Source organism: Ascidiella aspersa, chromosome 3 (assembly GCF_963924565.1).
Source record: "Ascidiella aspersa chromosome 3, kaAscAspe10.2, whole genome shotgun sequence".
Taxonomy (NCBI): domain Eukaryota; kingdom Metazoa; phylum Chordata; class Ascidiacea; order Phlebobranchia; family Ascidiidae; genus Ascidiella; species Ascidiella aspersa.
In genome coordinates this window covers 6,851,991-6,878,520 of record NC_139449.1, presented here as the reverse complement: position 1 = coordinate 6,878,520, position 26,530 = coordinate 6,851,991, and the positions used below count along the sequence as shown (strand labels likewise).

The 26,530-nt window shown below is 34.3% G+C and overlaps 2 protein-coding genes across 4 annotated transcripts; one reads left to right on the top strand and one right to left on the bottom strand.

The window, feature by feature from the left end:
* The first annotated feature begins 1,887 nt into the window (after positions 1-1,887).
* LOC146158970 (putative RNA-binding protein Luc7-like 1) lies at positions 1,888-3,172 on the top strand. Its single transcript, XM_083383413.1, has one exon. The coding sequence runs from the start codon at positions 1,931-1,933 to the stop codon at positions 2,864-2,866; it is 936 nt and encodes a 311-aa protein (XP_083239539.1). The 5' UTR covers positions 1,888-1,930; the 3' UTR covers positions 2,867-3,172.
* A 344-nt stretch (positions 3,173-3,516) lies between these two features.
* LOC146158969 (caprin-1-like) lies at positions 3,517-20,431 on the bottom strand. 3 transcript variants are annotated; one of them, XM_083383410.1, is made up of 17 exons: positions 20,277-20,431; positions 19,733-19,882; positions 18,702-18,866; positions 17,568-17,647; positions 15,960-16,045; positions 15,442-15,519; positions 12,886-13,005; positions 11,997-12,067; positions 11,147-11,351; positions 10,311-10,415; positions 8,435-8,571; positions 7,555-7,818; positions 6,857-6,914; positions 5,719-5,834; positions 4,513-4,665; positions 3,995-4,049; positions 3,517-3,789 (listed from the first exon to the last, which is right to left on the bottom strand). In XM_083383410.1, exons 1-17 carry the CDS (start codon positions 20,367-20,369, stop codon positions 3,707-3,709), a joined length of 2,019 nt encoding a protein of 672 aa, XP_083239536.1. In that variant the 5' UTR covers positions 20,370-20,431; the 3' UTR covers positions 3,517-3,706. The 3 variants fall into 3 exon arrangements, with proteins under 3 accessions (XP_083239536.1, XP_083239538.1, XP_083239537.1); XM_083383412.1 differs by having other exon boundaries at positions 6,884-6,914; XM_083383411.1 differs by having other exon boundaries at positions 10,311-10,412.
* Between the last annotated feature and the right edge of the window lie 6,099 nt (positions 20,432-26,530).

The window sequence follows — 26,530 nt, the reverse complement described above, 5'->3', positions numbered from 1 at the left end:
TAGATAAATTTATTTAATTTTTAAGATTTCCATGACTCTTTGCTTAAAAAATGGCGACACGCCATAACATCTTAGCTATTGCTCATAACGAAATTGAGTTTTTTTTCGTTAATTAGACAAGTAAGAGGAATATTATAATCTACAGTAAGTTGTGCATTGCTTAGTTACACACTCTGTCTAACCAAAAAAACTGTTCGAATGAGGAATTTCATCTACTTTGCCCTGTGCTGCTTTTGTAAAAAAAATTCCAAGAAATTTAAACGCCTACTGTAATTTAGATTTTTATTACATTGTATTTTGCTGTCTGCGTTAACTCCGGAACTTTATAAAACTTTCGTGTTGTTTAAACTTAAGCTAAACAACTTTACATATGAGGATTTATGTTGTTCAAAATTGCCATTTAGATGCGCACTGAACGTTTTATGCATAACTTGTGGTTCGGAATCTCCAACAAACTACACTTTTTCTATAGATTGTGTGTTCAATGAAGAAAATTTCAGTACATGCATATAACACTTAAGGTAGAATGGATTTAATGTACACATTGTTTGCACACTGATATTACCATGAAATTCATAATTGCACACCTTCAATGGATGTAAGCTTAACTTATGGTAGCATTCATACATATCCAGTTTATAGTCATGACATGATTTCAATTTTTTTAAGAGGCCAGTTGCCAGGCAGTTATAAAACCTGTATCACACTACATTAATTTTCAACTTATGGGAAAATGAGCTTTATTTAATTTGTTTAATTTGAAGTAAAATACCATGGTAAAAATAATTTGCAACTTTTTGTATCACTTTGTCCAGAACAAACAATGTATTGCACTAGCTTAAGCTCAGTCTGCATTTCATTGCACTTTGCGTGTGTCATTCACATTTCAACTTGTTTTTTTAAAATTTCAGTGTGTAATGTACTAATTTAGGTGTGCACCACCTGGTACAGAATGCAGACTGAGCCTAAGCTAACTCTTACTGTTACAGCACATCAATTTCATGAAAAAGCACACATTATATTTCGTCCAGTTATAAACCAATTTTGCACTGAATATGTAAATAATGGAAATCACCTTGACCCTTGCAAGATTAATGTCGACCTTAATTCCTGATCAGTAACAGCAAAATACTCTAGCAAAGCTAGCAATTCAGGTCAGACACAATAAACAGATCTTAAAAGATATATTTCGCCAATCAAGGCATATATATATATATATATATATATCTTTTAAGATCTATTTATTGTGTCTGACCTGATATATATTATGAGCTAAGGATACAAACCAAACTGTTGTTATGAAATTTAGCACACCACCTGAACTCAAAATATTTCAAAAATTGTATAATCGCTTGATGAAAAATCCATCTTAGTACTAACTAACTACAAGGTAACCTTTTTTAAAATAAAGTTATAGAAGAGTTTCTTGTATAGGGTACATTGCGTGTTTAAGCTTTTTTTACTGAAATTTGTGCAAAACCTCTGATTTCATAGTACTGTGTATGGGCCTGCAAAGTTACCATACTAAGGGTTTTCAACCTTTAGTAAACAGCCAACAACTATTTCTATGCACCATACTAAAACTTGTACCTGTGTTTAGTTGGAAATTTTGTATAATGAAACTCATTTGTAGCATTAAATTAGTTTAATTCCTGTTTAATTTACTTTCGTTCATGAGTTTATTGTTATATTTTTTTACTAGGCTTGCCTTTTTCTGTTTTACTGTTTGGTTAGGTTTGTGGTTTACTGTGCCCCTTGTAATCTCCCAATTTTTAAAATGATGTAAATGTATATTGTATAAATTAAATATGACACCATTGTTTTATTCCAAAGTCTAGAAGCCCCGATGTTTAGCATGTTAACTGAGATCTATTTTTCACAGAGAACTGTAGCCAAACTTGCATTGCAGTAAGCTAACTAGTTAATTACAATGTCGGCCCAATCACAAATGCGGGCCATGTTGGACCAATTGATGGGAACGCAACGAGATGGGGGGCAGAACTCCTGTGTCAAGTTCGACGAGGACAGTGTTTGCAGGTCGTTTTTGCTCGGTTGTTGCCCAAACGATATCCTCTCTGGTACAAGGGCCGACATTGGCGATTGTAGAAAAATCCATGACCTGGCATTAAAAGCGGACTATGAAATGGCATCGAAATCGCATGACTACTTTTTTGACTTTGACGCTTTTACCCATGTGAAAGCTTTTATTAGCGAAACGGATCAAAAAATCGTCGTGTCAAAGAAACGCTTGGCCGAGCAGCAAGCTGAGGTAAGTGCGGAAGTGCAGAGCAAAGCTAACGCAGTTCACGACCTCAACGAGCAAATAGGCAAACTCCTAGTCAAGGCCGAAGAGCTTGGTATGGACGGCAAAGTCGACGAATCGAAAGTTGTTTTGGAGGAAGTTGAAAAAGTCAAGCAATTAAAGCGTGAAGCAGAAGAGGCCTACCGGAACTCAATGCCAGCGTCTACTTACCAACAACAAAAGCTTAGAGTATGCGAGGTGTGCTCCGCCTACCTTGGTCTTCACGATAACGACTGCCGACTGGCCGACCACTTTGGTGGAAAACTCCATGCTGGTTTTATTCAGATTCGTGAGAAACTCGAAGAGCTGACTAAGCAAGTTGATGAGAGGAGGAAGCTATACGATGAGATGATTCGAAATGGCAGGCAACGTTCTCAGGAAAGCAGAAGAAAGCGTTACCGGGAAGATAGCAGAGAGCGCGATCGGGACAGAGACCGTGACAGGGAGCGTGACCGCAGAAGTGGGTCACCTCGCCATAGACACAGAAAATCACACGATTCCAAGCCGTATCGGAGAAGGTCTCGTGAAAGAAGTTCGAGAACGTCAAGCAGCAAGTATCACTGATGTTGGCGTGACATTGTCGACACTTCTTTAACGAAAGCAATACCGCCATCTGCCACATCAGCAGTCTGAATGGTCACATACTTACTTTCAGTAAAGCTGAGTTATTTAGCCAAGTGTTTGTATTCCAAAGAATTTCTCTGGATAAAAAACAACAAATGAATGCTATGTTTTTTATGTTATTTTTAGTGCTCTAGACTTTATTCTTTAAGAGCTCTTGCTTTCCTTTTTTTGAAAGTTTTACCAAACCCAACTGAAAACTGAAATTTGCGCACAAGTAATGACTTCAGGGCTACAGACCCGCCAATTTTTTTTAAACTGTTCCAAAAAGTAGGTTCTAATTTGCGTCTCATTTCTGCCCTACACTGATTGTGCAGTAAAACAGCAGCTCTAACTACATCATACAAACAAGCTTTAAGCCATGTGACTGTTTATATACCTGCTGTGTCAAAAATGTCAAATGTTATAAAATGTGATTAAACGTTTTTTTTTTGCAAAATGTTAATTTAATCTGAGCTAAGCAGAATACCTACTAAAGCCTAAAGTTCCTAATAACACAAACAATCTCCTTTGCATCATACTTTTCTACGCTTGAATGACTTAAATACCAAACAACTAGAGAAAAAGATCACAGCTTCACAACTGAATTTTTTTATATTTGAAATAAACACAGAGGGTAGCGACAAACAAATTGCGAGAGGGGAGATTTCCAGTGTTTTACAAACAGCAAGAGAGCAACAACTGTACAGGCAGCAGCTGCAAATCAATTTTGCTCACTCTGAAAGTAGGAAAGTTTGTCGTTCGGGGAGCAGAGTTGGGGGTGCACATCGGGGGGTATTTTGCTTACTCTGGGTTTTGGGGCCTGAAGGTACGGGACCGATTGTAAGCAGCTGGGCCTGTCTTCATTGGGCCTCGTGATGGATGACCTGAGAAGATAACACACGTGCTTTTATACCTTTTTTATATTGCCATACTCTTAAGTGAGATCTCTTTAAACACGCCGGTTTTAAAAGAAGCATAAAATGTCTTATTAATACATTTTTGCATTTGCAATCGACTTAGGAACACAATGTGCCAACGTATACCAACACTTGGTTAAAAGAGGTACACAAAAAAATTATTTTTACTTACCTCTCATTCTGTTAGCACCACCAAAATCATTCCTTCTTGGTCCAAACATGCCACCCTGAAACAAAAAGCAATAATCATTTAAATCAAAAATTATTGTTCTGAAATTTTTTGCAGTCAAATGACTTTGGTTGAAATTGAGTGTTTTCATAACACATGTTAAACGTTAATGTTAAAAACTTGACATAGGCTTGCTCTAACAATGACTGAGTGGATAGGACTGTGACTTGACTTGGACATGGGAATATTCAGCCAATACATTCATTTTATGTATATTAGTGTATTGCCACGTTCTTGAGGTCGTGGCCATGCACTAATTTGGTAGGGGACGGGTTTGGGTTCGGGTGGTAAATCTCTCAACTTTTTCATTTTTGTGAATATTCAGCCAATACATTGATTTTGTGTATGCCGGGGGTCTACCTAAACGTCAAATTACGACATTGTTGCTACCTCAAAACAGACACGAATAACAATCAACGTGACTACCAAGTTAAAATAATCACATCGACAAAAAGTCTTACCTGTTGTCCGTAGGGCGGCACGTTGTATGGCATACCGTACGATCCATTGTGCATCGGGTATTTTGGATGGCCGAGGCTGTCAAAGTTGCCGTAGTTATTGCGGTTGCTGGGTCGGTAACCGCGCTGTGGGTAGTGGTTGTTTGTTGAAGAATTCTGCAAAAAATGAAGAAGTTTTCGCGACCGGCCAGAATACGTTGCGCGCCTTGGAGTTTAATGCAGAGGTTTTTAAGCTTTTGTGGCTCGCTGCAGCACTACAAGAGTTTTCGTCAAGTAATTCACTATACAGTCACGATAAACGATACTAGACCAAGTTAACATATCATTACTAAGAGTGGTTCCAGAACTTTTGTGGCTTGCAGCACCCCTATAGCATATTTCGTTAAGTAATTCACTATACAGTGACAATAAACGGTACTGGAACCAACTTAACAACATACATCAACTTTGCACAATGTAGGAAAATATCATTTGATTTATCGTACTTTAAAAGGTCTAAGAGGTTTAACAATTAAGCAAAAATCAGATTCTGAAAGATTCCCAAATATTTCTCTGCACCCTTGAGCATAAGAAATGGCACCCAGGCTGGGAGCAACTGCTGTAATAAAAAAATAAAATGAAAAAGTTTTCATTCAATTAGTTTTGCAGAAGGGTAACCGTATACAGCAGTGGTTCGTAACCTTTTTTGTGTTCTCTGAAGCCTAAATTGGCCGTAAAAAGTAGCGAATATGGTATAAAGCAGTGTTGCAATGACTTTTGTCACTGTTTTTAAATAACTTGACCAAGTCTTTTGAGCAAAATTACTTGACTTGGTTTAAAATAGAGTGTTTTCTTTAAACATGTCTTCATAAAATTGGGTTATTTATCCTAATTTTTGCACATAAAACAATTTGCTTGCTCGCTTTTTTGGTATTTTTAGCTAAGGTATTACTCCTAAAATCGGACGATTTACCCAATTTTATTAGCTCAACGTTTATTTTTCATGACAAGAACTTGGAATTGACTTGTCTTAATTATGACGTGACTTGTTATTTACCCAAAAAGACTCGACTTGGACTTGAGTCATTTTACATACGACTTGACTAGGACTTACGTCATTTCAAAATGACTTGTTTACAACTCTGGTATAAAGACACAAACATATTTCTGGGTGTAATTTCAGTGTCGGAAACCCGCCTGTATACGAAGTTGTTTTCAAATGTTAGGTACCTGTTTTGCAGATGGCACAGCGGACACATAGTTGGTCCCGTAGCTGTTGTGATTGCTGCCTTTGCCCAGTTTTCCGATGTCGCCCGAAATCAGCTGCTTCGCTGGGTTGCCGTGCTCTGCAAAGCGGCGCGACGTTAGTGATTTTTGCGAATCATAACCTTTTTTTTTTGCGAATCATAACCATGACGCGTTGGAAATATTTGTCACTTAACTGTTACGGGCGTAGACTTGGACAACTAGATAATTCAAGGATATGCACAGATCTGTAATGTTGCTTGATATTGAATTGCAAAGCCAAAATTTAGACATTTCGGTACGAACTTGCATCATCTTCTGATATGTTGACTGGGAAGTAAATCACCTTTTATAACTGATGCTTTGATTTACTTCTCGGTCATTAACTTAAGATGATAAAGTTCGTATCGCAACGTATTAATCAAGCCTGTCCTTTTTGACTTTGCAATTCATTATTCGAGACAATTCTAGTTTTCTAAAACAACTAATTAGAGCAAAATGCGACTAAATCTAATTCTAATCTAGTTTGTGAATTTCTTGTGTGCTTTAAATTCAATTCTAGTTCTAATCTGATGCAAATTTTACCAAGTCAAAACAAAGAATTTTAATAAATCCTCATTGGTCAAAACGCCTTGCAGGTGATTGTTTGTCATAGGCTATGTTAAAAACATAAAAATTACACACAAATATTTACCATTCACATTCCTATTTTGCGATTTAAACAAACTGATTGTAAATAATTAAATGTAACTCTAGTTCAAATTCTATTTTACATTTTGATTTTCAAGAATTCGGCATTTCTAATTCTAAATTAATTTGGAAAAACAAAAATGCTATAATTTTAATTCTGTTATAATTTTAAATAACCAAAATAAATCTAGGTGTCCAAGTCCGTATTAGCGCGATCCATATTAGTGTTGAAAGTTTATCAGATTATAAGGCCAAAGCAGATACGCAACGTTTTAAAGATTGTTAATTGACATTAAAGGTTACAAAGAGTTAAAGCATGAACTACCGTTACTAGGCTTACATTTTTTTTTACTTTTTACCCAATCTATATCGATAAAACCGACGTCTACCGTTTTAGGAGAAAATATAAGTAAAATAATGTTACACAACAAACCGTTGTGCTGTGTTGCGTCTGCGTCACCTGCTGCCATGTTCTGGTCCAAACCGGAATTCTGCAAAAATAAAACGTTTTAAAATCAACAAACCGTAAAGTATTTCGCATTTTACAACCAATTTATGTTTTTTTATTTTTTAGATTAAAAAAACGTAATGTAGTTGATTTGAAAGGAATATTTTTTTAAGATGCTTTTAGAGTAAAGAATTTTACTCGCAGTTGCTCCTAAATATTGTCGCAATATTGTCGATTCATAAAATAACATAAAGTTTGTTATTAGCAAATGTTAAATGCTTTATAAGATTAAATTAAGTGCGCTGTTAGAACAAAATAAGGCATGTCAGTTTTGTTATTTGGATTAAAATTCACAGTAAATCGTTATTAAAATAAAAAAGCATGTCAGTTTTTCAATTGGATTAAAATTCACTGTAAATCATTTTTCTTTGGCCGCCCCCCCCCCCCCCCCCCCCCCCCCCTAAAAAAAATTGGTGCCAGGTATCGGATCAAGATCGCCAAACACATTGTTATAAGACGCCCCCCCTATAAAACTTTATTTTAAGATTAAGGGCATTTCTTCATTGGCAATAAGATTGGCTTCGTACAGCATTCATTTAATTTCCAAAACAACACATAATTTGTGGCGTTTGGGTTAGGGTAGCGTCATTGTTTTGTTTGTGTTATTTTTATAACTTCCTCACCTGCGGACTCGGTTGCGCCCTGCTTCCACCTAGCGGCGGCTGTACCGGCTCGTTGTTATGATAACCGGCGCTGGTGTTGTACGACTGGTAACCAGACGACTTGTCGCCAGGCAACGGAATGTGGTTGGGCGTTGGCGAATCCCGCGGTGGCAGCTGCTGGTTGCCGAATGGTGTTTTGTCAACTGGTGCCGACGCTGGTTCGCTAGTCATTTCTGGTGCCGATATGTTTGGTTGCTGGGAAGAGAAGCTTAGCTGGTCCTGGAGCTGGAAACGAGAGAAAAACGGATTTTTTTTGTTGTTGAAATTTAAGCAAAACGATAAGTAAATGATGAAAGACTCATATTGTAAGTTGTGACTAAGTGTTTAGCTTGTATATTACAATCGAAACGTTTCAGAAAATACGACGTTTTAGCTTTTCGTATATGGGCCAAGAATTAATTTTTCACGTTGTCTTATTTTTTTAGCTTTAATTGTATAGGCCGAAAATTGATTTTTTTTACATTGTGTTTATATATTTTACCTCGTTTATTACAATCGAAACTTAAAAAAACGACGTTTCAGCTTTTATTATATTGGCCAAAATTTTTTTGTTTTTTACAATCGAATAGTTTTAAAAAAAAACGACGTTTCAGCTTTTATTTCATAGGCCGAAAATACATTTTCGAGACATTACTATTTAGCTTTAATTTAAACTTAACATTACTCAATACAGCTTTTTAGTGAAGTACATCTTGATTTTCTTCGTAAAGTACCTTAATTGTTACATTGCACGAAAATTTTATACAAGAAAGAAAAAATCATTCCAACAACAACAATTGTCGGAAAAAAAACTTGACTTTCTTATCGGGAGTAATCCAGAATCCAACATCAATAAACTTACAGGGGCGCTTGAAGACGGTGAAGGTCGAAAGGGGGGTAAGGCTTGTTCGGGGTTCCGGTCGTCTGGGTTTCCGAAGGTCGTGTGCCCCATTCCTAGTGTAATCTGCTCGTTGCTCAGGTGGTTTATCGTTACTGGAACTAGATGGATGGAAAATGATAAAATAAGCAACAATAACGACAAGTTTTTTGCAATAGGCACCGAACGTGGGTGTGCAGAGCGTTTTTAAACGCCCTGGATTTCTCGTAAGGCGTCAAAACAACCTGAAATTTGACCAAGTTGTCGGTAAAAGTGCAGAATAAGTCCTGTAGCATAGTCCTAGTTCAGCAAAAGTGTTTAAAACTTTCCTGAAAACCGTGTAGGCACGATGCCACAGAATTTCCCAAGCTGTGTTTTACTATTGTAACGTTTGCCCATTTCAATGGAAACTTTTTTAGCCCAAAGGTGCAAAAATAAGTTTTAAAAGGCGAAATAGTTGGCTCAGTAATAACAGCCAACAGCTGTTATCTAAGAGCTAACATATTTTATTAATGAATAAGAAATTTTGCACTGTCTAGAAAACAACGCCCTGGAAGTTTGAAAGTTCGGCGCCCACACTTGCAACAATGGATAGAAATCGCTCTTCTGGTGTAAATATAGTTGGCGTTAAGGCAGCAGATACAAGCTGACCTCATCAGGGTAAATCATTAAAAAGATCTTATACAGTTAAAAAAAGTACAAAATAAATGGATAAACAATAAATATGGACGTCGCTGAAGTATAAGATAAGCCAGGCGTGGGCAATTATTTTTGACACGTGGCTGCCGAGGTAAGAGAAAATGTCTTTGCGGTACGTGCCAAAAAAGGCGATCTCGAACAGGCATAACACAAGTTGTGATTCCCTTTCAAAGAATCTTTAATTATCCTTGTTTTGACAAGCTGTTAAGAGTAAAACGAATAGGTGAGGATGCCTTATTCAGGGTTGCCATCGACGTGGACCAAAAAATAAGGACAAATCTTAGAAATAAGGACGGTATGGCAACCCTGCTTATAATGCATACAACAAAATATTCTGAAATCACGAAAAAAACTGAAGGCTTTTTTAAGCTAAAAAAATTTCAATAAAAATGAGCCGCGGGCCGGATTATATTGCTTGGCATGCCGTAGTTCGCCCTGGTCTGTGATAAGCTGTGACGCGACAGAATCATCCATTGCAAACCATCAAACAACGCTTTTTCAGCCATGGCGTTAGCTACAACGAGTAGATAGCCGGAATAGGTGGAAATCGGACAAAATTCAGATAATAATATTTTGCGAACAGTTAAAAGTGACAGAAATTCATAAATTTAATATAAAGCTTATGTAAAAGCACTATTTAAACTACAGTTCAAATTAATCATGTATATTTTTGCGTTTTCAATTAAAAATGTACAAGGAAATTATGTTTTGAGGTTTGATAAATACGAGTAAATGTATTTATGGAAAGCCTGCGTATATTGGTGATTCTCAAACATGATCCCTTTTGTTTGTGGTGTTTTGACATGGGTTAAAATCCGGAATAATTTAACAAAATCGTCTTTTGTAATAGTGCGGTTCCCAGACTAAAATTTTGCAATTATCCAAACCCATACGTTTTTGTACAATTTCGAGAAAAAATAGCAAATCTAAAACAAAAGTTGCTTTATTTAATTTGAAGGTGAAATATTATTTTTCAGTTTTATTTAAAACGCGTGTGGCTTGAAACGTAAATTAAAATCCCTCACTTAAAAAATCTCTTCTAGTACTTATTTATTTTATTCGACGTTTCGGCTGCCTATCGGATAAAAAACGACCTAAAGAGTTTTTTTTTCAGTATATACTATGCCTGGTAGCAACAGAATATTTATCAAAAGTCAATCACCTTGTGGATTTTGTGAATATGGCAAAGAAGCAGCGGCGACTGTGTCGGGAAGAACACCGTTGGTTTGACTCGGCGGATTGATCACAGGTTGGTTGGAGATTGCTGCTGATCAAAAGTCGCGGTAAATTACAGTTTATTTTAAAACGTTGAATCGGAATTAAACTATTGTACGTATAGAAATTAATCAATGTGCATTATATCGCTATAGTGCAGAATCCCATTTTAACCAAACTTCAGTAAGAAAAAGCTTTTAAAAAAAGGTAAAAATGTTTTTCAATTTCCTGGCTACTTATATCCCCCCCCCCCCTCCCCCCAAGAAATAAACGCATTTTTCGTAAAATATAAATAAAATAGCAATACTTTATTTTTCAAGCAAATCTAAACTTAAAACCCAATTAAAAAATTTAATGCTTTTTGCGCAGATAGGAATTAAACAGAATAGCAATGTTAGGCCAAAAAAACAAGTTATGTTTTTGAAGCAAATCTAAACTAAACAACCCATTTAAGAATTGAATGCATTTTTTGCAGATAGAAAGAACAGAACAGCAATAGTTAGGCAAAAAATCAAGTTATATATTTTGAAGCAAAACTAAACTAAACAACATATTAAAGAATTAAATGCATTTTTCATAGATAGGAATAAACTGAATAGCAATTTTTACGTCAAAAAAACAAGTTGTTTCAAGCAAAATAAACTAAAAGCTCCTAAAAATTCAATACATTTATCTTAGATAAGAATAAATTGAACATGATGCTAGTCCGAAAAACAAGGTATTTTGTAGGCAAAATTATAAAAACCCTATTGAAAATTGAATGCATTTTTCACAAATAGGCACCTAATTGGTCGATCATCGATTCCTGAAAGAAGTCGTATTGCCCGGTAACATCAGCCAGCACCTCTTCGACCGACAATTTAGCAACGGCGGGTGCAGGTTGTGGGGTTTGCTGGGGAGGCGGGGCAACGGGGGTTACTACAGGGTTGTCAGTAAAGGTTAAATTGGGCTGTTCAGCTTCAACGGCGGTGTTGGGTGCTTCAGGAGTCTAAATACATAATAAAGTATTTTGTACAACGATATAAAGGTTGGATGGTAGCTAGCACATTGTTTAGCATAAATCATTGTAACTTGTAATTTTGGAAAAGTATCTTAAAACGGTATTATTATTGGTTTAAAAATTATGCTGTTACTATTAAGCATAGAGTACTAAAAATAAGATCTTTCGGTTCATCGGTTAGCAATTTGAATTAAAAATCTTTTTAATCAGGTGTTTACGTGGGGTTCTTAAACTAGGGTCCATTTGCCCCTTAGCCTTGGGGATTCGTAAACTGGTTTTAAAGGGGCTGTGAAGGCCTCGTTGAAATGTTAGTGCATATTTAGGAAGTAATCAAGCTTTCAAAAAAAACAGTTTAGTTAAAAATATAACGTTTTTGCACTGAATGTATTTAGACTCCATTTCACTTTCACATTTTTTGGACCGAAATCAGCGCTTTTCTGAAGTCTATTTGTATTGCGATTGTGAATTTATGACGTCATCTCGGAAAATTTCTTGCCAAACATGGTCCACGCGATCAAAAAACTAAATTAGGGGAACACGGTGTTTAACAACCCCTGAAAACTGTTGTTACTGAATAAATTAGTTTAAAAAACATTTTTAAAAAATTATTGTTTTTTTAACATCAATTGCCACCTCTTCATCGAAATTGGGTTCAAGTTCTTCAGGCGGAATTGGTACAGAGTCGGTTTCATCTCTTCCTTGTTCTGTTAAAAATTTGCAAGTTTGTTAAGCTGGCATACTTACATTCACAGTGTTGGCTTATCATTCTTTTGTTAACATGTCAAACCCCTACATGCCTTTTGATTGGAGTAATCGTTTCTAAACATTTTTTTGCACCGGCCGAAGTAGTAAGCGAAAGTATAACAACAAAGCTTTGGGGCCCCAATTCTCTTCACTGGCATTTTTGTAGGCAAACAAAACATATGTCATTATTAATAAAATATAAGCATAATAACTTGTTTGTTGCTTCTTTCAATCTGTTGTGTGGTGAGAGTAGTTAAATTACAACCAATTGACTTGACTAAAGTGCTCTGAAGTCCCCGTTTTGAAATGATTTGATTTGACTTAGTCTTTCGAACAAAATTACTCGATATAACTTGACTTGACTTAAGTCGTTTGGATAAATGACCTAAATGAGGTATTTTCATTAAGCAATTTTTTTATAAATTGAGCTATTTATTATAATTTTTGCTCAAAAAAAACAATTTGCTTGATTTATGTTGAATTTTTCTTTTTTTTAAGTTGAGTTATTGCTTATAATCGGACGAGTTCACTAATTCTAAGTTTCATGTTTTATTTTTATGATAAGGACTTGACTCAACTTAGACTTAAGATAAGATGTTTTAAAATGCCTTGTTTACAACACTTCCTAGGAGTAAATAGTTTAGTACAAGCTATCAAGCATGTTTTAAATTGTTTCTTTCGAGTAAAAAATATAAAAAAACAAACACAAAGCTTGATTATAAAAAATCAAACAAAAAAATGCTTTGAATAACAAAGTTAAACACAAGTCAATTCAAACCTTGTTCTGTGTTTGTAGGTTGAGCGAAGTCAGGGGTTGGCGATAAGGACCCAGATGAAATTTCAGAGGTTATTTCGTTGTTCTCTTCAACTGCGTCAGGTTCTGGAATGTCTTCTGGAACTGGAAGGAAGAAGGCAAAAAATGGCAAAGTTTTGAAAAACATTCTTAACGTTATGATAACAGGCTCCTGATTTCGGCAAGCCTCTCCAAAGGCATCATATATGGCTTCCGTTGTCATTGGTCAGTACAACTCCAGATGGGCTTGGTAACAGATTACACATTGCGTATGTGTGTTTCAGTTATAATAATAGGGTTGAACTAATAGTACAGTTATAGTTTGCAAAAATAATTGGATATTTAATTACTGATTTTTTTAGAAGCTTTTCGGTAGGACTTTAAATATCATGAAGCAAGTTTTATTAATGATACTAAAATAATGAGAGGTTAGGTGGTTCTTCTCACACAGTCATTTAAACCATGTGAGATGGCCAAAAGTTGGTGGATGACTGCCTTGCTTTGCATCAGGGTTTCTCAACCGCGGCCCTCAGCCCGGGGGGTACATGGGAGTGTTTAGGGATCACAGGCATACCTTATTTAAACCATTAGCCATTTTAACTCCAACTTTATATTTTATTTGTGAAGTTGTGCGAAACATTTTTTTACAATTCTTGAGCAAAGGGTGTTTCACATAAAACAAAACTGGCACTTTTTCTTTGAAAAAAAAGCACTACCAAACACGTCATACAATGATATGACTGAATGTTATGTTAACATTCAGTCAATTATTTACTCACTACTGGGGTTAATGTTGTATAGTCGTTCCTTGCTAATGTGTAAGGCATTATTTTCGGAAAAATAACACTTCGACATATCAAATTTTATTGAAAAAGTAAATATTTATTGAAAAGTAAATAATTAACCAATGGTGCATAAGCAGCATATTAGATATTAAACCAAAAAAATTAATTTACAAAGACTGTTGGCTAAATGTAGATTTTATCAAATATTGAGGATTTATTATTTTTATTGAATTTATATACTTAAAAAATGTATTGTGTTAAAAACTGTTTGATAATTAAGTGAAAATTCAACATTATGAGAATAAGAAGCTGGTGTCTTTTCTAACGATAAATCAACAATTTTACATTTAATTTCAGTATCTATTAACGGTCTCGAAAATTTTTCGATCTACATTATAAATCTTCATTCTTGGGTTACAATTTATTTATAAGATTCGTTCAAAAAACTTTTGTGCTGGTGTCAGACAGTAAGATTTATAAAATAAAACCATGAAAAACATGCGCTCACAGTTTTGTGCAAACCTATTTGCTTGCTATATGTTAAGTTTGTGTTATTTTTTCGAAATATTGCTCATACATCGACAAGTTTTACATTTTTAATTGTTTAATGCTCTATTTTCATGTCACTGACTTGGTATAATAATGACTTGGCTGGGACTTGATTTGTTACTTAACACTAAAACCTTTACTTGGACTTGTTTTACGAATGACTTGACTGGAACTTAAGTTATTTCAAAATGACTTGTTTACAACAGAGGTCACCATTCTTTCTTAGAAAGAACGGGATAACTGTAAGGCCTGACCATCGCGGCAGGATAACGCTAAGGATTTATGATCACAGGCCGATTGTAAAATATTTTGTTGAACTTAATTATCTGATTATCATTAAACAAGGGAATATAAATAACTGGAAAAACTGCAGTGAGCCTTACAATGTCTTACAGTTGAAAATTTCGAAAAAAGTTTTGAATTGCATTCAACAACATTTCAAAAGTACTTCATTTTCATAGAGGAAATATAATTGTGTGGCCAGATCTGGTCGCTGGCCGTTTGGCGACCCATGATTTAGAACAGGGATGGCGAACCACTGTCCCGCGAAACGAAAGACGAAAAACAGTTCTTGGTTAGATAGCACTATACTGTTAAAACTGGGCTGGCAAATCTGTGGGTTGTGCAAAAGTGGTTTAGGGTTGACGAGTATAGGCCTACATTATCTGCACGTCCACAAATGCGTGCAGAAAAGCAGACAACTAAAAGCATTTTGTTTATCGCTGTAAAACGTAAAGGGTGGCAGTCCTTCAAGGAAAATTAATAGTTCGCAGACTAAAAGTTCTAAAAAACCCAGTTAAACCAATAAACCATGCTCGAAAGCTTTCTGCTGAACTCCTGTAATCCCATAAAAATTCTGCAGCATTTGTTAACCACTTAGCTTCTTAATATTTGTGGGAATCCAAATTTGGAGATCATCCAAAAACCTTGAATTACCAACGCAGACAATAACACTTTCGCATAATATTAACATATAATTAAATACGTGACCCACTTGTGCATTTTGCAAGGATTAAGGTCATGTTTGTGACCCGAACAATAAAAAGGTTCGCCATCCCTGGTTTAGAACAATGCAACATTGTGCAGGGGTCCTTTTCAATGAACATTGTACATTTCAACCACGCAAAGAAAACTAACCACAGAATTTATAATGTATCATACCTTGCACAACAATTGAGTTAACGAAACATAAAATTTCAAATCTTACCTTCAATTTTGAAAGATGTCAGGTTGTACAAATATTGACAGGTTGTTATTTTGTCAAAACACTCTTTAAGGGAATGATCTAAAAAATTCAACAAAAATTCACTAGAATCTGTTCGTCTGTTTAACTATTTTCTTTAATATAGTGTATTATTGATATTTTGTCAGTGAGAAAAATTATCCAATCAAAAAATGTAAGTGTTTACATGCTCCAAATAATAAAAACAGAAATAATAGGGAGTTCTGTTAAAAAACAATGGTTTACCTTTATGAACTTTTAAGGTATTAGAGAATTTGTTGACAATTAATTGCAGATAAAAAAATACATAGGCTATGGGAATGGAGATTAGGTTAGGCAACAAAATATAATTTACAAAAATAATAAAAATTAAAATGTAGTTTTATTGTAATACCAAATAACATATATTAATATCAAATTTTATGGGTTTGTCAGTAGTACATGCAGGAATTTCAAAGGAATAAATTGGACGTTTGCAATGCAGCCAGAAACCGGATACTTACATGATGTACCACAGACCGGTTCCATGTTTCCCTCCCACAAACGATGCATGTGGCTGCCAATTGAGTTCAATTTCTCCATCACGTTGCTGTAATAACAATGCAAAACCATAAATCAATTGTCTTGAATAAATAATATCACACTTAATGACAGTCACTTGAAATGTTCAATCTATGTTATCTTTTTGCATTATGGGCTATGGCTATAAAATAAAATCAATTCTTACAATTCTATACCTATAACAAGAAAGCAAAAAAAGTAAGTTTTAATTTTAATAAAACAAACAGCAGTGTCAATAAACCAGACTTGGACAACTAGATCATTCTAGTTTTCTAATTCATTGAATTAGAGCAAAATGCGGCTAATTCTAATTCTAATCTAATTTGTGAATTGCTTGTGTGCTCTAATTCTAATCTAATTTGTGAATTGCTTGTGTGCTCTAATTCTAATCTAATTTGGATTTTACAAAAAATGGTACTTTGTCCAACGGCATTTTTAGTCTCTCAGTTCAAAAACGGAATTTCAATTAAAATTCTTTGGTTGGAACGACTTGTATGTAATTTTTACAGTCTAAAAAGCATAAAAATATATAAAAAATAACACACACATTTTTACCATTCACGTTCTTATAAGGAGAAATTGCGATTAAATTAAATTGGTCGTAAAAAATAAATGTAAATTTGATTTTTCAGGAATTCGCTAATTCTAATTGTACTCAATTTTGAGAAAACTCAAAAACGATCTAATTCTAATCTAATTTGGAAAAACTAAAATGCTCTAATTTTAATTCTAATCTAATCTTAAAAAGCTAAAATAAATCTAGTTGTCCAAGTCTTCAGTAAACTAGCCATGTGAGTCTAAATAAACAAATAAATGATTTTATATGTAAGAAGGTTCGATAAGATTTAACTGGTGATCTGAAAAAACCTATTACAGAATTGCAATATAAAATCATTGGTTGTTGGTAAGAAGTTATGAAATAAAGTAAATACTACTTTTGAAATATTATTCTTGTCCAATATTGGCCTGATATTCCTTACATTTTAAGAACCAGTATCATATAATTTTTTTGTGCTCAATAGTGATTTTAACTGTTATGCAAAAACAGTGGTCATGAACTAATAGGTTATTTGTATTTTATTTTGTATCCCAGGTCTATCAAATTTCCATATAGGCATTGGGTATAAGTTACCACCATCAGTAAAAATTGAGCATCAGGATTAATGCAATAGATACTGTCGTCCGTTAAAGTCAAAATTTTACTATAAACATTATGTTTATTTTATGTGGTCTTTTTGTACATTGCCAATACATTTTCACACCCAGGTCAAGTGTCTAAATGTATTTTTCTCAATTTAACTAACTGTTACTAAGATCTGTAATAAAACAAGTTGCGCCCAGAAATGGTATATGAAGGGCATTTTTATGCATAACAATAAAAGAAAAAAATTGAGGGTAACTTAGTGACATTTAGTCCTGTGACCAAAGTTATTTTAAATGGTATTATAAAGTTACCTTATGTTAGATATGTAAACAACATTGCATTTGGTAATTTGCGGAAGTGGAATACTTAAGCAATAGTTATGAAACTATAAAATAAAGTAAAATACCTAAAATCGTCACTTGTTTCTGGCATAACACAGCTTCGGTAAAAATCCACAACTGATTGAATTTCGTCTTCTGAAAGGACCTGAAAAGTAACATTATTATATGTTTATAATATAAATATATATAAATAGAGATATTTAGCTTTAAAATACATAAATATATTTATATAATATATATATTGATATTTATAGTATATATATACAGTAAATGCATATATAAAATGAAGTTATGTTATACAAAAGTAGAATTGCAACAGTAAACAAACCAAATAGTAAACAAGTACAATTATATGTATGTAATAACCAGTAAGGCTTGCTAAATTGAATCAAACCGCCTAAAATAGCTTCAAGTTGGGATATTATTGGCAATTTGGTGCATTGTTGGATATTTTGTCAATATTTTACTGCTAGTGCTAACATTTAAAATTGTGTTCTTAAAAAAACATATGAAGTTTTTGTCGTATTGGCAACTTGTGATAAAAATGCGCTTGCCAAAGTAGTGCTTGGTTAATACTCCGCAGTGAAGTCTTCGAATATTTTTTTTTTGCTTCACTGAACACGATCAAGCGAAAGTGTTCGGGTGTCAGGTAATACTTAATAAATAAAGATTGGTTGTGTTTAGTATTACGGTTCATAATATAGTGTTTACTTAAAAAGCAAGGTGAGGTGTATGTTACAATTTGCAATATGCAAGTAATAAATACCTCAAAATGCATAAAATAGAAGTTTGTGAAAAAAAAGTTATCTGTAAGAAAAGTATTGGCTTTATGGCAAAGTGAACGAAAAATACTTTTTGAATATAATATCTAAAACAAATTGTAAATCAAAGATAACAATAAACCATATAATCAAATTAACTGCAATATTTGCAGCAGCACTGCTATATAACTGTTATTAATTGCGTCATATCCATTATCCATTTTCTTACTTCCTTCGATGAATTTCCAATCAAAGACAATATGACAAGTTTGGTTTCAAACTTTGTTATTTTTTTTATAAAAGCTATTAATTTCAAGTGGCTTGCTACTAACTGATAAACAAATATAACATATATAAACTAAAAACAGCAAAATGAAACAATTTTAGGCAAATCAAGAAATGCTAATATTCTCATTAGAGATAAATGAAGCATCATACCGTAGCATCATTGTTTCCTTGTCTGAAATCATCTTGAATCGACTGTTCACTGGCAAAAAGTTTCAGTATGTTAAATGCCTTGATGACAAAACAAGAAAAGTCCTTCTTGGCTTCCTCCTTCAGAGACTGTTCTTTCCGGTCGCTCTTTCTTTTTGCTTTTATAATCTGAAAGATTACAAAACTTCTAAATATTGAAGAAGTTTCAAGTGCTTTACTTGGTGAAATATCAGTATGTGTATATTAGGGTTGAGTTTTTGTGCTCGCCAGGTCACCAATGTGAGTGCTCTAGGCAAGACCCGACCAATTGGGTGCTTAAGCAAAGAACAGTTGGTGTTTTCAACTCAATGGACGTATCTCTATGACATGCAGCAAGTTATGTTATACTAATAAAAGCATCGTAACATGTAAATTGACATTAATAAACACAAGTGCATTGCACATGGTAAAAAGTAGTAAGCATTTACCGTATTTTACGGAACATAAGGCTCAGTTTAAATCCTTTCTTTCCTCATAAATTGATTGTGCGCCTTATAAGCTGCTGCGCCTAATGTATGGATCAAGTACAGAAGTGCTTTATTGCCTACACTTAATATCAGTACCGATAGACGAAAAAGAGGAGCTCGGAGAAAAAGTGGGAGTAGGAGAAAGAGCGGAGCGGTTTACCACGCGACTGAAGTCTCAGCTTTTTTGTCAAGGCCTCAGCATGTTGCAGACGCCGCAGCGCTTTGGATAAATTGATCGTGCGCCTTATGTATGAACAAAAATCAAATCACAGCAATTTATTGACAGTGCGCCTTATGGTCCGTAAAATATGGTAATAGTCCGGTAAACAAAGACCGACCTTAAATGGTGTACACTAAGCTGGTTGGTACACTTATTAACACTATTCAAGTAAACAAAATTTATATCCATTTTTTTAAACAATCGATAATCTGTATTTCTTAACGGCTTGTTTTTTTCTTAATTTTCTTTTTTTTTTTCTCACTCGAACTACTTTTTTTTAACAATATTAAAATATTTTTCTTACACACCTCAGTTTCAGCAGCTGCAAAATTCTGGAATATTTCCCGAGCAAACTTTATGCTTCCAATAACCTCGTCGTATTTGTTCATGGCAGCCTGCTGGTCGGGATCTAGGGTACCACCTCCCATTGAGGTCTGACGATAGCCATCAAGCTTCACCTGAAATATAAGGCAAAATAAAATTAGGTACAAAATGTTTTAATATTATTTTTATATAAAAACAGACACTCTGCGGTTATATTTAAAACTATTACCAGAAAATACTTTAAACATCTGGAATGTCAGTAACAGCTATGTTGTCATGAGACATATAATGCATATCTGTGTATAACTGTTTATTTTGTCATTATTAAAACTTTTTATTTTTTCAAATATAGCACTCACTGACAAACAAATTTTAAGAAATTAAAACAACAAAATTGTCTAGATTTGAAAAAAAAAACAGAGTGTAAAATTTGATTTTAAACAAGTCATTTTACAACACAGAACTGTACGGTGGAATATTCAGATTAAATATATGTTATTAAATGATATGAACTTCATATTGACTTACTTTTCGTTTGTCCAAATTTCTTAGTTTTTTTTCAATGACAGTTAGAATATGCTTCATTGGATCTGTTGCTATAACATCTGCCTTACTTTCCATACTGCACTGCGATGCCAGTAATTTAGGGGAGATCAAAATTACTAATTGAAAATTTATGTGATTTTCTGCTGGATAAAAACAAGGGTTATATAAAAAAAAAAACAAGGATCTGCTTGTCAACTAGAGATATTTAACAGCTGAAAAAGTGTTTGTTAGAGAAATCGTTGCATAATATTTGTAACATAACATTTATGAGAAATAATATGAAGGTAAACTAAAAGTGTTTTCAAAAAATAAATTCAAAACATAAGTTTTGTATACCAGTAACAAAATGCTATATTTCTTTAAAGTTTATACCAGGGGTGGGCAACCTTTTTAACACAAGGGCCAGTCAGGTAATGTAATGCTTACAGGAGGGCTGCACATCATATAAACACTAATTCATATTTTCAGCGTTTATAAAAAAAAACTAATGAGCTACTAGGCTGCAACTACGGCAGTTTTGTCAGCTGTCTACTTGTGGATTCGGAAATAACTTTTGCTACAATTCCAATGACGCCTTTCTCATACTGATCGGCTTAGTACAATTTAATTAAAAGCCTTAATTCAAAACAAGCTGTTAAAAATAACATCTCAGTCAAAATGCGTGGCAAAAGTCTGTTCCACCTTGACCATACTAGACAAGTGTAATTGTTGCAAAACAACTCTTGATCATAACAACGTGATGTAAGTAAAACTTTATGAATGAAGATTGTTTTGTAATGGATGCTTCCCATTCGAGTTCAACTGCCTGCATTAGTGTAGCGGTGTAGCCTATGGGTTACATCGCACTTCAAACAGGAAGCTGATAGAGCAAAAGTCCCAACATGGTGCACACTCATAGCATTATTTTAAGGAAAATTAGCTGAAAGAAGGTGAAGGGCCGCAGGGTTGCCAGTTTGGATTTTTTAAAGCCAAATTTGAAAATTTAGGCTTTTTTTAAACCCTTTGGGAGTTTTCATTATCAAAAAAAATCCAAATGAAATTTGGCTTTTTTTGTTTCATTTAAAATTTCATGAGTTTTATGTTAAGAAGAGATCAAAATATCCCAAAAAGAGAAAAAATGCCAAAAAAACGTACAAAAAGAGATAAAATTTTAGAAAAAGCAAAAAAAAATTGAGAAAAATTGCCACAAAAAGAGAAGTTCAATGTACAAGCATGATTTTTTATTGTATTTTTATTAATTTAAGGAAAAACATACGCTTGTTAGAGTTTGTAGTAGATTTGGCTTTTTTTTTGAGGTGAGTTTGGCTTTTTCATTTTTTCCATCTGGCAACCCTGAAGGGCCACACGTTGCCCACCCCTGGTTTATAACCTATTTTTGTAGTTAAAAATGTTATTTTTGGCAAACTTATCCGCAACATAGGCAAAGCCATTTATTTTAAAAAATTAGCTTAAAAATGAGAAATTATGTTGCTCAACTAACTTTTTTCCAGATTGCAAAATGAGATGCTTATAAGCAGTTTAAAATGGCTGTGATAAAGTTATTGCTAAAATTTGTGTGGCTGTAAATGAGCTGTGTGTTATCTAATAGTCTTTACATTTCAATAAATTTCATGGCGTGTTTATACAATTTGTTTGCTGAGGCCAAGAACCAGTCTGCCTTTTATGGTTTTCTTGCTGAATTGTCGCAAGTTCAGAATAAAATTTTCATGTTGCAGGTGTGAGATTAATATTTTTTGCACACTGTATATTCAAAATTCTACCATCATTCACAACTCAGCCATTTTTTCAAAAATTAGAGCAATTTACTAATTCAGGTTTGCACAGAAAGTCCGCATTTTATGGCATTTCAACGAGAGCTCACAGGGGCAGCGCCAAATAAGATGTGCAGCTCAGCCGTTGTCATAGCCGTGCATTTCATGTAAAATCAAAGTAAAATGCGCCACGCAAAATTACACAGACGTGCAAAACTTTCGTCGCGCCAACGGTTTTCATTATAGTACTCCATTTACAGCTGTGTGAATTTTACAAACAACGTTATTACAGCTGCGCAAATTTGGACGGAAATGTTATTATAGGCGCGCAATTTCAAGCTGCAAAATCCAAAGTTTACAATCTGGTTTATGCACATCCAAAGTTCGGTAATCCAGCACAACTTCACCTTTCTCTGGAATTTAGGTGTGCGACTATTTTTTTACTATTTTAAGGGAGCACATAAATTGTGTGTGCAATTGCATATGACACACAACTTAGAATTGACTTGAAGTGAAATCAGTTAAACTTTGCAATCTGGATATTTCACTTGAGCAAAACCACAAAAACATCAGTTTCTTCCAAAACCCTTTAAACAAATCTGATTAATTCAATAGACTTAATATTTTAGCGGTGAAGCTTACATTGAAGGTGAAGGTTGGTGTTCGGTGGACGTTTAAGTATTAATGTTTCACGAGACTAGCCGCGGTTTCATATTTTTTTAAAATTTCGTTAGCTAGTTAGCATACACGCTAGTTTGGAAAGTATGGCAGATTTTGACGAGATCTCACGGGTGAACGGCCGAAAAAATCCGGGTGACCGGGTGCAACAAAGGTCACCTGGGGTGCACTTTATGATTTCGAATGTATACTGTATTGCATACATTGCACTGTTAACGTATGCCGCACAAGCGTTTTACATATTTGGGGTGCAGTTCTGATTTTTTTCGGGGTCACTTTAAAAAGGTTAAAAAAAATCGCGGGTGCACTTGCCATACTTTCCACAGTGGCATACACGGTTACGGATATAATTAAAACTATCGAAAACTAAAACTATCGTTTATAACAGGAAATATAAATCCTTTATTTGGCGCTGGTCTAGAATCCTACCACAACGAAACACCATTTGAGTTAGGGTGCTGGTTAGCGTTTGGGTTAAGGTGGGTCAAGTATTATTATTAAACAAAGAATATAATAATACTTGACCCACCCACACCCGAACGCTAACCCGCACCCTAACTCAAATTTTGTGCGTTGATTTTAGAACTGTGGTAGGATTCTAGACCAGCGCCCTTTATTTTTCTATTTTAATGCTAAGCTTTTTATATTCGGAAGACACAGCAGGTTTAGAAACTCTAAAATCTAAATTGATTACGATCGTTGATGACTTTTCATTGGTCCCTCAAAATAAAAAGACACCAAACAGCTGCCTGTAAAGCGTCCTTGAAGATATTCATAAGTGTTTTTTCTTAAACAGAAGCTTTTAACAGTACAACGCGGTCTTAGACTTGCTTTCCAAGCAGTTCGCTTTGTAAATCAACACTCGCGGACCTTGTAACAAAAGGGGCATGTTACCGAGAAGAAATGTTGGCCGCCATTTTGTACCTAACTATTCATTATTTCGTCAGAATAGCTTTTATTTTAAATACTGGTTTTGCAGTAAACATTTAGGATTAACAAAAGTGGGGTGTTGATTTGCAGTTTCCTATTAAAACCAAATTAGTTAACTAAAAAGACCGTTTTAATTTGAACACAAATGTCCATAAGTGAACCACATGTTTGACAGCCGTAAGACTTACACTCGTGTTTTCCCCACTGATCTCTATAAAACCCTGAGTTTCTTAACCCGAAAACAGAGTTAACCCATGGGTTGCAAACCAAAATTGGGTCGCGCTTTGATTGGTTGGGTCGGGTCGCCAACTACACTGATGGACATGGTTAGATTTGTTTAGATTGATTTTTTTTTACCTTGCGGACTCCTTATGCTTACCTGAAATATTGGCGAACCTGTTTGTTGTTTATACCAGATAAAATAGAAATTTTACGGTAAAATAAAATTAGTCTTAACTTTTAATTCGGTACTACCAGGCCTGCTCATTGCACCCACGCTAATAAAAAATAATATCAAGAAAATCCAATAAGAAAACAATTTGAAACCACAATAAATGTATTTGGTAATTTGTTTCATAATTAGCTGCTGTTGTTTTTTCGTAACAATAAATTTCAAATGGTCGTGGTGTAATTTTTTTCAAGCATTTTATAACCGCAACTGGGTTTTAAAAGGGGAAATTTTCTGCGACTTCCTTTGGAAATTAGAATGGCCTACCAGTGCGCCTTGTCGCACATTTGAAGAACCTTTGGATTATAAAATAAAAGCAATCATCAAAGCTAAAGCCGATTTCTTTTTGTTTAATATCATTTGAAGTTAAAGTCGATTTTAAGTTCTAAATATCATAGGTTAACCTAACAAGTTTGGAGTATTTAAAAAAGAAATGGTATCCCGAAAAAATTACCTTGCGTTTGGTTTACGATTATCTTTTACGTTTTATCATTAAACATCAAAGCTTTTGTGGGCTGTGTCTATAGCTCTCTTTTTCTGAATAACTATTGCGCATGGGGGCTTATCGAGTGGGGGGCATAAAGCCATAAAAAATATACATTTACATAGCAAAAGTTCCACCCTCTGCTTGTGAACATGTTTCTTCGTTGTGTTGTGGCCCTCAGAACAGACTGCTGTGCGTAGGATAGCCTACTCCGTTCTAAATGTAACCTAAATGTTTTTAGCACTATTATACTTACGTAGGCCTAGTAAATACATTGTAAACATCAATCTTAATGTTTCAACACAGCCGTTTTACAGTTGCCATGGTATGTAATAAACATATGATAACTCTCAATACGGTCAGAGTAAACACAAAAAGATAGCCACAAAATACATACAAACACATTGCACAGCATTACGAAAGCTCAAAGTCCAATTGCACGGTCGTTGGATAAAATAGTAACAAAACAATTGCAATTATTTGGAACATAATTGTTGGAGGTTACAGCAGTCTTACAAAATGGCTAACAGTAGTTTTTTGTGCTGTACTACCACTTAAAAGTGTTAAAAAGATGCGCCCATTTCGCATATAGGCTGGAGGCAACAAGTTTAGATGTAGAATTAATTTTGGCATACTTCTTTATTTGTTTTAGATACTGACTCGCTTAAAGATGAAATCTATATGTTTTTGTACAGAAGCAAAACATGCAGCCTTATGTACAGCATTTACTATTTCTCTAAGGTGGGTGGGCAAGCAAAACGTAAAAAAAAGCAATTTTAAAATTGGCACTGAAATTTTTTTGTTCTCCATGACTTTCCTTTGTTTGGCACAATTTGAAGGTTATACATCGTTTGAGGAAAACATTTCACTTTTTTACTTAAAAAACACATCAAAAACAATAATATTAATAATAATGGTAAATCATTTAAAAAAACACATTCAGCAACGACATTTTTGAAACAATCTCTTATATGCGACAATGATAAAAACAGATGATATCTAAAAACTTATCAGTAACCTAATGGGAGGGTTGCATTGCTTTACATTATGTCGGTGAAACCTATTTATAATCAACATTAAACTCTCGACTTTCATTTTTTCGGAAATTCATCATCACACGAGTCGGATTCATTTGTAATCAATGCTTTTTCATCGGCAGTGCTGTGACGTATCCCATAACCAAAGTACATCACAAAACCTTTTGAGAAAAAAAGCATAACCAAGTCAAATATAATGGGGAAAGGTTAATTTAACAAAACAACCAGTATTGGAAATATTATCATGAATTGATACTACGTTAACCATGTTACAACTAAATATTGGAAATATTATTATGAATTGATAATACGTCAAGCCTGTACAAACTAAATATTAAGTATTTCATTATAAATTGATAATACATCTACACTTAGACACTGTTTTCAAATGACTTGACTTCACTTAAGCATTCTGGATAAAATGACTTGCGTTAAAATGAAGTGTTTTTATACAATTTGTTTTTATAAAATTAGGTTATATCCTAATTTTTGGTCAGACGAGTCCATCAATTTTAATAGTTTTTTATTAAGTTTTTTTTTGTTAATCTTGATTCGAAAAAAAATAAGGACTTGATTCGAAAATGACTTGAAATGGACTTAAGTTATTTTCCGAACGACTTGACTGGGAATGACTTGTTTACAACACTGGTAACCGGTAATGTTAAAATAGACAGGTTTGTAATGAAGACAGAAAAAGGCTTTTATATAGTATTGTGATAACATACCGCATACACTTACCTATGGCCATCCATACTGCAAACCGGACCCACGTCATTGTGGGCAGTTTCAGCATCAAGTAAATGTTAAATACCATGCTGAGAATTGGGACGGAAGGCACGAATGGCGTCTGCAACACATGTACTTTAAGTCGGGCGGTGGTTGAAGTAAATGTAATTGATGAGCTATAC

Coding starts and splice junctions, on each gene's coding strand:
- LOC146158970 (XM_083383413.1), top strand. CDS start 1,931: ATGTCGGCCCAATCACAAATGCGGGCCATGTTGGACCAATTGATGGGA.
- LOC146158969 (XM_083383410.1), bottom strand. CDS start 20,369: ATGGAAAGTAAGGCAGATGTTATAGCAACAGATCCAATGAAGCATATT. Junction 19,883..20,276: donor GAAATTTGGACAAACGAAAA/GTAAGTCAATAT, acceptor CTTATATTTCAG/GTGAAGCTTGATGGCTATCG. Junction 6,915..7,554: donor GGGCGCAACCGAGTCCGCAG/GTGAGGAAGTTA, acceptor TTATTTTTGCAG/AATTCCGGTTTGGACCAGAA.